Source organism: Micropterus dolomieu, linkage group LG02 (assembly GCF_021292245.1).
Source record: "Micropterus dolomieu isolate WLL.071019.BEF.003 ecotype Adirondacks linkage group LG02, ASM2129224v1, whole genome shotgun sequence".
NCBI classification, from domain to species: Eukaryota; Metazoa; Chordata; class Actinopteri; order Centrarchiformes; family Centrarchidae; genus Micropterus; species Micropterus dolomieu.
The window spans coordinates 30,772,706-30,784,055 of NC_060151.1; the positions used below are offsets into that span (position 1 = coordinate 30,772,706).

The following is an 11,350-nucleotide window of genomic DNA, read 5'->3' on the forward strand; positions in this document are numbered from 1 at the left end:
GGGGGGGGGGGGGGGGGGGGGGGTGCATCATGACGTGTCAAATGTATTTTCTAAATGTAAATCTGTAACGCAATGTTGGTGGAATGCAAAAGGCCGTACAGTCTGTGGCGTCGCATAACAGAGACCAGACTCTTCACTCCAAAAATTTCACATTATCATTATCAATTTCCACTGTGTGAGGACAGTAACACTTATCCCTGGACTAGCTTCCTCTTCTCGTGCTTCAGAGGGCAGCTACTTTGTTAGTGGAATGGCTGTAGGCGATGTAACGCTAGATAATGTCTCATTATATAAAATAATGTCAAGGCTTGCTGTAACAAAAGTACCCTAATGCATGTCTTTGATAGAAGGACATTGTTAAAGTCAAGAAAAAGCCTACATGAAAAACATGATGACGTTAGCCAGCAGCCTTTATTATTATTATTATTATTATTACTATTATTACGTTTTTAACTTTCCCTCCAGCGGTTTCCTCTGCTCTTTGGACACAACAGTTGCCTTTCTCTTCGTATGACTGTCAATGGACTTATTTTCTTTTTGACAGCATCAGCGCTCCGCTGGATGCCGGAAATACGGCGGTGACTGTGTCCGTTATTTTAGGCCACTCTCTATCTGTAATCTCACGAGTTAAGCGTTATGTGAATTTGGATTTTTTGATGGAGGTTACCAAAACCTCTGAGTCATCTGACTTGAACTTCAATGATAGTTGTTGGATTGAGTATATAGAATTTCCTAACCTGAGATAGGATGAAGTAAAATAAGATAGGATTCCTAAAGTTAGTTGATTTGCTTCTGTAATACCAAATGGGGAAAAATCCTATCTTAGATTCTTGCGAATTCAAATTAAGACTTAACATAGGAACTCTCTGTCAGCCTCAGGCTTCTATCTGAATGAATGGGGAGAGAGCCATAACTGCACTTTCACTGGTCACCGGGACATAAAGATTTGGTTACGTGCAGAGAATCAGCAGTAAAATCTGATAAAAATCGCTGAAAAAGTTTGATGACTTTGCCCCAAAATAAGAGTTTTAAAAGGATTTTCCCAGTGGTTATACTTCTACTACACATAGTAGTGATGCATGTGTAGTAGACCCTTAAGTCAGTGGAACCACACGATTGGCTGAAATAGCAGAGGTTAGTAAAGCATATAATAGATGCAAACTGGTCCTTTTAAGCTAATGAGGAGACGTTTGTTTTGGATGTGCCATTGAAATGCATGGTAATTATCCAGAAATCCGGTATAGAAAAAGGAGATGCATCAAGATGCATCGCAGCCCCTTCAATTGTAATCAAATCGTGCATTGTCCAGAGATCGCCACCCTCCCCTACTACAACGTAGTCTCCAGCCATCAATAGTAGTGCGTAACATGATACGCACACAAAAGGTCCAGAGAGGCCTGCAGCATCAACCCAGAGGAATTGTTAATTTACCTGTGATTCCGGCATTCACATCCACCGTTAATGTGTTGGAGTTATTTGGTGTCACTAAACTTTACTGCATTCAAACTGATGACTGGACAAACTGAAGAATCTCTGACTCTTCTATCCATCTAGTATAACGTCTGTTCTGTTATTTGAACCCTGAGGTCAGTGTGGTTCCACCTAATCCCTCCTAAACCATCATCACAGCTCAGTTTGACCTCTAGAAATGGGAAAGGAAGCCAGCTTTGGGACACTTCAAGGACCCTAAATCCTCCGGGCAGGTTTGTTAAGGGTGCTAGACTGAGCTGTAATGTGGTTTGGCACCTCAAGTCTTCCAGGGTAATCTCACCCACAGTATTTTTCTCACAAATATACACAAGGATTTTGTCCACCTGTGATGTAGACAGAAGAGCAATGGGTCCAAAAATATAATTTTGGTTATTCTTCAAGTGATACTCAACCAAAAAGTGATATTTTTAGTGTGAAATTAGAGAAAACGTGATACAGCGCCCTAAAGAGTCCCCTTCCAACAGAATATTGTCGTGTAGGGCCCTCTATGGTGCCCCTTTGTGCAAAAAACATGGGCCCTCTGTGGGGATAGATTACTGCCCAATATCCCAAAGGGGCCCACATTAACTATTGATGAAGCTACTCTGTGCAGAAGTTTAATTTCTGAAGGGCTGATCGCTCGAAAAACAAACATTTCAGACGAATACACGCCAACGTTCATCGTTCTTTCTGCACCCATCACCTGAAGTTACTTACCTGAAGTTAAAATGAATCCACGCTGAATGTTTGTTTCACACGGGAAATGAACACCGGCCTCCTGGATGAAAGGCATGTCTGTAATGTTGAACAGTAAAGCTAAACGGTACCCAGTGTGTTTAAAAGTGACCCTATGTGACGACTTGGGAGTGACAACGGGTTCTTTCTTTGAGTGCAATTTCTTTTCTCACTTATTTGTGATATTTAGTTCCTCAATATAGTTTGCGTTTCCTATTTCTATGGTGCATTTAGTATTTACTACCCTTTAATACCTCTCCCTGAGGGTCTGAGGATAGAGGGAGTTGCATGCTCAGAATGTCGTAGTTTAAACCTGCCATGACGTGTGCTGATCTCCACCAGCTCCTGAGGGAAATAGCTAACTCTTTAGCTGCTAAATGCTCCACTATGTTCACCTGCAACAGTCTCTAACAGTGTCTGTCTGCTGTTTGGCGCTGAGCAGGGTGTGTACGTTGGCTTTTTTTACAGCTCTTTCTGTGAAAACGATGCCTTTTAAATAATAAGTTAATAATAAGTTCCAAACGTCTGAATGAACCTCCTCTACGTGACATGACTTTATATTCATGCAGTGAAGTGTGAGCCAGCAGAAGAGAAGAGTTCATGTCCTAACTGAGGACTATTCAGGACACACAAAGTCCTCCTACTCGTCATTTTCTCTTTCCTGCAGATCTCCACTCCTTTGTGGGTTAACCTCCTCTGGGTGAGTCATCATGTGCCATCCCATCTCCATTCACACTGTCTGCCACTCTTTCTCCTCCAGCTGTCACTCACTGCTCTCCTCATTTATCCGGATGACTCTCTTGTCCAGAATCGTGCTCTCCGACCCGGCTCTGACTTCTGATAGCGTCAGTTTCTCTTATCTGAGAGAGCTGCAGCTCTGTGCAGATCTTTCCTGGTGTTCAGGTCTGACAGAAAAACAGGGTCAGGGCTTTTGTTGCATTGTTTCTAATTCAGACAGTGCTCTCTTATTGCATCCTGGTTCTAATTTTCTCATATTACTCAAAATAATTAACCAAAAGAAATGTTTAAAGCAGACTCAGGCTGCCATTAATGATTATTTGTGATTCTTTTTGGATAAAAACACAGACTGAAATACAGAAAAAAACATAAATACCCTCTATTTTTCAAAAATCCCTGCATTTGTTAAACCCAGCAATGCAGATACTGGTTCACCTGAAAGTCCTCAAACCCAAACACAAGAAAAGCAGTCTTGTGTTTGTTTTGTCCAATGCCATGAGGAATGCACAGACCTGTATATCGAGGAAACTAAACAACCTCTCCACAAACACAAGAATGAACACAGAAGGGCCAACTCGTCGGGTCAAGACTCAGCAGTCTGCTTACATTTGAAGGATAAGGGACATATTCTGGACAGGGAGCACAGGTGCTTTTAAAGAAGAGGGAAGGATGTCATCTACACCATAGGGGATAACCCATCTCCCAACAGGGGAGGAGTTCTGAGACACCACTTATCGCCCACCCACAATGCTGTCCTTTCATCTCTTCCCAGGAGACAGAACAAACGCTCACATCTGGCCTCATGTGACAAAGCCAACGACCACAACAACGGTGGTCACAACAGCCAGAAGCACTAATGAACCGAGCGGTATCCATCACCTTGAGAACGACCCCGCAGAGGTTAAATATCTGGGACTCCCTGCCAGTCAGTCAGGACTGAAGAAGCCTTTTGTATGAGAGGCAAAACGTCTTCAAGTATCTTGCCCTTGATTTTTCACCCTCCTTGGATAACTATGACCTGCATGACCATGAAGCTTCATTTTACCACTGCTTCTTTTGTTTGAAAGGACACGGCTGCAGGTGTTCCACATTGTACTTATTCTCAACAAATCCCACGTGCACACCCAAACCAGTAAGGGACTGTACGATCAATCCTGTCTCTGTTTCAAGGCTTCATGTTCCTCATTACCATCAAACAGGTAATGTCCGTTTGAAAAACCCAATCCATGTGGATCTTGTTAGTTAAACCAAGTGATCGAACGTCTCTGCACGTTTTCACTTCCCTGCACAGCCGCTCATTTATTCTTTATTATAATCTCAAGATATAATATTATGCATGTTCAGGATCACACGCTGCCAGTTGTTCTTCTCATCAGTCAAATGAAATGTATTGACTGTGGCCGATCAGTTTACCGTACCGCACACGACCTGATGATCGTGTTCCCTTCAGTCCACAAACTTATCTGACAACACACTTGTCATGTAACCAAAACACGGAGAGCTTCGTCTACATCAATCTCTTTGTTAGTAGGACACATTCATTGCTGGTTTGGGTTCTTTTATTAGATGTAATGACAATAATAAATAAAGAACATCACCAGAAGTAGTGGACCACATCTGGATTACAGAGGCCACGTTAAGTGTATGCTGCTGGGTGACATTGCGTGGCCTGTCCCCGGATTACCACGGTCCCTCACTGAATAATTTCACCGTCACGGGGTGAAATCACATTACCATCCACTGTGCCTGGGAAAAATCTAATTAATGACCTTCCCTGGTGATACTACAGCTGCAGAGAGCTGAAGAGGCTCTTAACTGCTGCACCACAGCAGGGAGTCTATAAACCCGTCTGAAGTGTTGGGGACGAACGCACTGATCAATCTTGCCTGTCACTCTGTGTGAGATGGTCCATTTTGTGTCAGTCTGCAGATCAAGTACTCAGATATTTTACTTAAGCATACGCAGAAATACCACAGTGTAGAAGTGTACAAGTAAAAATCCTGCATTCAGCAAGCATCAGCATCAAAATATACTTGAAGGACTAAAAGTAAAAGTATACAGAATAATATAAATTATATCACTGGATTATAATTAGTTAGATGATTTCAAATAATTTCCATAATATCCATAATACTACATTATAACTTGATATTTGTCAATTAGTTTATTTTGTATTAACAATCTTAATCTTAAACGTAATTAGTAACTAAAGCCGTCAGAAAAATGTCGTGCAGTATTAAAGGACAATATTTGCTTCTGAGATGAGGTGGAGTAGATGTGGAAAGCTGCATAAAATGGAAATACTCAAGGACAAGGACCTCAGAAGTGTACTAGAGTGTACTCAGTTACATTCCACCACTGGTTTTGGAGGCGTGTCAGATTGATGAGTCAAATATCGACGCTTGGTCAAGACTCCTTGGCGTCGCTTTTAAACGCCCTGGGTACCCCTTGGGCGTCAGTTTTGGACATGTAGGGCTCCGCTGTCAAGTTATTTCAAAATAAAATAAGTGGTTAACGTAAAATGTCAAAGTTTGGTTAATGTCAACGCATAGTGGGAATTTCCCTTTATTTTTGAATGCTTAAAGTAGGTGCAGTATATAAATAACAGTCGTTTTTTAATTGTATTCTATTGGCAGTGAGCGTTCTGCGCGCTGTTTATGCTCCCTTGTGCTCTGAGCACATGGTGTTTAAAAAAAGTCAGCTCTGTGAGTTCTGGTCAAGTTTCTGCTAATATGACAGTTATTAATTAGCGGCAAACCAAAGATTAGCTGGCGCTACAATCTTTGATTAGACTGACAGGACAGTTGATTCGGTGGTTGCCTAGCAACATAAAAAAAATAAATTAAAAAAAACGTGGTGCAAGTTAAACCAAAAAAGGAAAGGCGCTGCTGTGCGCCTCGCGTTTTCAAATCTGCAAAGCGCTTTCTGTCTGATTGGGGCCTAAGGAGGTGGCTTGGGTGGATGGGTGGGTCAGAAACTGGACTTTCACCGAGGAGCCCAGGGTTTGTTTCCCATGTGAATCAAAAAGTCAACCTTGAATTGTTTTAGTTAAGTTTCATTACTTAAGTCACATAAAACAAACCATGTTCTTTTTCTAAACCTAACCTAACAGTTCTAGTGCTGAAACCTAACCATAATTGTGAGGCTTCACAACATAAACCACTAGCTTTATTTTGAAAGTCTAACTTGACGTTGCAAATTTGTTCTTGCTAATTTGACAGTGAGCCCTACATGTGCAAAAACAACACTATAGGACAATCAGGGCGTTAAAAAGTGACGTCAAGCTCATGTGACAATTTGGGAGTGAGAAATGTGTACGTTTAAGCCATGGCTAAAATGTCGAGATCTGTGTGTCTGGATCAATGACCAAAGGTTTAAGAACATTTTATGACAGCCCACAATTACACAGTGTGTGGGGGTATTTTCTTACTGTGATGTTTAATTGTTGGGAACGCATAACAAGGGTTTTTACCAAACATATTTTTTTCAGTCACTGATGTCTGCTTACTGAACATTTTGACCAGCACCACATGTAACACGATAAAAAGCTCCAAATGCCCTAAAACCACCTGTCACTCAAGCTGTTCCCCTGCCAGACTTCATACCAGCTGCTTGTTTCATGTCCAGACTGCTGCAAGAAGCCTTTCCTGTGAAGACTGTCAGTGTTGCACATTTTGTAGAGCAACCCAGAGGTGAGCAACGTTTGTAGTGCTCTTTTACTTTTTTGGAAGATATGAATGAAAATAATATCTAAATTAGTTTCTATATTGTAGACTTTACTTTGGTGGGTTGCCCTGGTATATTAACAGCCTCCCAGGTATATTAACGTCTGCCCAGGTATATTAAAAGCCTCCCAGGTATAATAACACATGCCCAGGTATATTAACAGCCGCCCTGGTATATTAACGCCTGCCCAGGTATATTAAAAGCCTCCCAGGTATAATAACACATGCCCAGGTATATTAACAGCCTCCCAGGTATATTAACGTCTGCCCAGGTATATTAAAAGCCTCCCAGGTATAATAACACATGCCCAGGTATATTAACGCCTGCCCTGGTATATTAACGCCTGCCCTGGTATATTAACAGCCGCCCTGGTATATTAACAGCCTCCCAGGTATATTAACAGCCTCCCAGGTATATTAACGTCTGCCCAGGTATATTAAAAGCCTCCCAGGTATAATAACACATGCCCAGGTATATTAACAGCCGCCCTGGTATATTAACAGCCTCCCAGGTATATTAAAAGCCTCCCAGGTATATTAACAGCTGCCCTGGTATATTAACAGCCTCCCAGATATATTAACGTCTGCCCAGGTATATTAAAAGCCTCCCAGGTATAATAACACATGCCCTGGTATATTAACAGCCACCCTTGTATATTAACAGCCTCCCAGGTATATTAAAAGCCTGCCCAGATATATTAACGCCTGCCCTGGTATATTAACGCCTGCCCTGGTATATTAACAGCTGCCCTGGTATAATAACGCCTGCCCTGGTATATTAACAGCCGCCCTGGTATATTAACGCCTGCCCTGGTATAATAATGCCTACCCAGGTATATTAACAGCTGCCCTGGTATAATAACGCCTGCCCTGGTATATTAACAGCCGCCCTGGTATATTAACACCTGCCCTGGTATATTAACGCCTGCCCTGGTATATTAACAGCCGCCCTGGTATATTAACACCTGCCCTGGTATATTAACGCCTGCCCTGGTATATTAACGCCTGCCCTGGTATATTAACAGCCGTCCTGGTATAATAACGCCTGCCCTGGTATATTAACAGCTGCCCTGGTATAATAACGCCTGCCCTGGTATATTAACAGCCGCCCTGGTATAATAACGCCTGCCCTGGTATATTAACAGCCGCCCTGGTATAATAACGCCTGCCCTGGTATATTAACAGCCGCCCTGGTATATTAACAGCCGCCCTGGTACAATAATCCCTACCCAGGTATATTAACGCCTGCCCTGGTATATTAACGGCCTCCCAGGTATGTTAACGGCCGCCACATACCTGTGGCTCATTTTAGCATTTTGCAGAGAAACAGAGAGCGATGGTATTGCGTTACAATATGCGGACACGGTGGATATGAGGTAAACCGACCAGTGCAGATGTCATTTGGTACCACACGGGTTTCGATTGCATCATGGCACAGCATGATGTTCATTTAGTAAATTATGGTCCCATATAGAGGAAAATTGACCAGAAAGTAGGGGAGGCTTTAGGGCGGGGCTACAAGCGGACTCTACCATGTCTCTACCATGACGACCTGTCAAGCAGGATAGAGGCGACTCGTATCTGAAGAAGCTTATTAAGTTTAATGTACATTTTGTTTGTCGCTAGCCAAAATTAGTATTCCGTGTTAATATCACAGTTAACATGAATTACAGATGCACCTTGCTAACCAAGCTAGTCTTGACGCTCTCTCTTGACTCTTGAAGTAAAAACTCCAATCAGGATTTTTTGGGTCATACAAATCCCCTGCATTCATATGTAGACTGTAAATTCCCCCGTCTCATTAATTAGAGAATTGTGCTGTAATGTCTCTGAACAGATCAGCTCTGCTTTATGGCTTCACAAACATCTCAGATGTAGCTTCAGTTGCTGTGTACGATTAGTCATTCTATAAAAACCCTTGTCAAACTTTTTGTAGTAGCAGGTTTCAGGTCTAAGGTTTAAATTTAAGTGCTGGCTTGATTTTGTTTTTGTTTCTATTTTGATCACAGTTTGTTTTTTCATATTAAATAATCAAAACTGAAGCGCTGCCCTTCACCAGGGTGCTACTCTTAAATCTGGTCCCTGCTTGTCTCTGGTCCTTAGACTTGACTTTGCTAAATGCGAAACTCCTGATTTGAGGAAAATAAACTCGACAAATAAAGTGCTTCAACTTCTGAGTAATGACATTTCCGATGACCGCTCAAGTAAAAGCGTAAACCGGCTCCTCGTGTGAAGCATCCTCTTCCTCTCCTGCTGCAGAAGAACCACAAGTGTCACTTAACTCACTCTTATGGGTTTAAACTTCTCAGGATCCGGTCCGGAAATATTTTGAGTCCACTTCTCATCAAATATCACTTAAAACTGGAGATGTTGTTTTTGCTCTTCAACATTCAGATTATATGTCCTCTGATGTTCTTGAGTTTAATTAGCGTAGCCCGACTGAAATATAAATAATGTGGAGAAGAGAGAGCCAACAATGGAGAATATATTCTGAAAATGTATTTTAAAACACATATGCCAAATAAAATTAGTTAGTATCAATCAGTATTAGTTAGTATCATTATCCTTTCAGACTCCATCAGTCAGATTCACTTTCTGCTTTTTATTATTAAATAACATTAAAGATACTAATCCAAGAAAATGAGGGAGAGGGGCGTTCTTTCCACAGCTAGAAGTATTGTCATTATTGTGTCACAGTCTAAGATGCAAAGAACTTTGTCAACCGTTGTAAACTTTGTGCAACTAGCAAAAAGCTTTCAACCACCAACAATTCTACATTTAATTTATTGAAGCATCTGCTGCGGCAATGTGAAACATTTTTTTTATAAAAATACTGGAAGCTGCTCTTATAAATGAATATGCAGGAAAACATTAGTTAAAAGGTCAAGAGCGACTAGCTTTTTTAAAATGTTAATTTATATACACTGAACAAAATTATAAACACTTTTGTTTTTGCCCCCATTCATCACAAGCTGTACTCAAAGATCTAAGACTTTCTCTATGAACACAAAACGCCTATTTCTCTCTCTATTTCAAAATCTGTGTTAGTGAGCACTTCTCCTTTGCCGAGATAATACATCCACCTCACAGGTGTGACATATAAAGATGCTGATCAGACAGCATGGGGATTACACAGGTGTGCCTTAGGCTGGCCACAATAAAAGGCCTTAGGCTGGCCACAATAAAAGGCCACTCATAAATGTGCACACGGCCTATAGCATACTGTAGAGCATCATCTGGTCTGAGAGGCAGCAGTGTTTTCAGCTCAGCTGCTTGTTGACTCCTCAGGTTATTTATTGTTCCAGTAAAGTGAATTCATTTCTAAAATGAGCTGCTGAACAGGTTTTCCGTCACTTTTTAGGGGGGTTAAGGGTTTAAAAAAAACATAATAATGAAAGGAGTAATGTAACTAATTACTTTTAATACCCAGAAATAAATAAAAGAATATTATTACTTTTTAAGGAGTAGTAAGTAAAAAGTAACTTATTGCAAAAGTCTGCTCCATTTCTAATAAATTCAAAAGTCAGCCCACTGGTTTTTAAATCTCCACCCTGGCTTTCAGGCACATAAATCTTTAAACAAGCTGCATCACAACCACATAGCCACAAGCTCGCTGTTTATCTGTCACTGTCATGAGGCAGAAACCTGTTGATTGGTAACCCTCTGACCTTCTGTCACATCAGACCGATCAGCGTTCAATGTGAACGTTGCAGCAAGCTCAGCGACCTGCACTTACAGACAGACAGACAGACACTCAGACTTTTACCTCTCTTAAGTAGCAGGAAATTCCTCGAAGGGCTTCACCCATGGCGGTAGGAGAGGGGAGCTGTGTGAGAGGAAGACAGAAGTAAAAAGAAAAGTGAGAGCAGGTGCAGCGAGGATTCTTCTTTCCTGTATTTGTGTGCTGAGCTTCTGTTCATAGTATCAAAATGCTGCAGAAAACAGCGACTACAAAAGGTATTTACACTCTGGGACGCAGACAAACACATGTGCTGGTGTGTTTGAAAGCCATTGATATAACAGAGCTTCTGTTCATTTCTCCTGACTAAGCAGCTTAACAGTTTGGTTTTTCTTTATAATGGCTATACAGCCTCAGACAGCAGCTAGCCTGGCTGCAGATTCTTGTTTCTTTATTTTCCCCTTGTGATTGTGAAGTCAAATTGTCTGCAGGCATGCTAACAGCTCTGTGAGGCTGTGTTTATACACAGATCTAGACCTTGGGAATGAGGAGGTCTTTAGAAAGCGAGGACCTCACATGGCCCCACAGACCTTCAAAGGTCGATATGAGGGCTCAGACTGGGTTTTAAGGGTCAGGTTAGAATTAGGTTAAGGTTAGCGTCAGGGGCAAGGGAGTGCATGCTAACAAGGGTCCTCACAAAGAAAGACAAACATTTGTGTTACCGGGGGCGGGTGCTCCAGGCAGGTGTGGAAATGTTTCGTCTGGTCGGGTTTCACCCGTTTCAGAGGCACCCGGGACTCTCCGATCAACTCATTATGAGTCAACTTGTCCTCGTCGCATACAGTCAACCTGTACAGAGGAAGGAGAGGAGAGAGGAAACAAGACAGGAGAGGAAATATGAGAGGAGAGAGGAAACAAGACAGGAGAGGAAACAAGACATGAGAGGAAACAAGAGAGGAGAGAGGAAACAAGACAGGAGAGGAAACAAGACATGAGAGGAAAC

General features: G+C 41.8%; 2 protein-coding genes across 2 annotated transcripts in view; both read right to left on the reverse strand.

Moving 5' to 3' along the window:
- The window catches only part of LOC123967434 (trafficking regulator of GLUT4 1), a 344,338-nt gene that overhangs the window by 42,641 nt on the left and 290,347 nt on the right, over positions 1–11,350 (reverse strand). The window lies entirely within an intron of this gene.
- The window catches only part of LOC123957377 (double C2-like domain-containing protein alpha), a 34,578-nt gene that overhangs the window by 17,349 nt on the left and 5,879 nt on the right, over positions 1–11,350 (reverse strand). Inside the window, exons 4-5 of the mRNA XM_046030098.1 lie at positions 11,070–11,196; positions 10,435–10,494 (exon numbers count right to left, since the gene is read on the reverse strand). Of these exons, the coding sequence (XP_045886054.1) occupies positions 10,435–10,494; positions 11,070–11,196 (187 nt within the window). The remainder of the gene's footprint in view (positions 1–10,434; positions 10,495–11,069; positions 11,197–11,350) is intronic.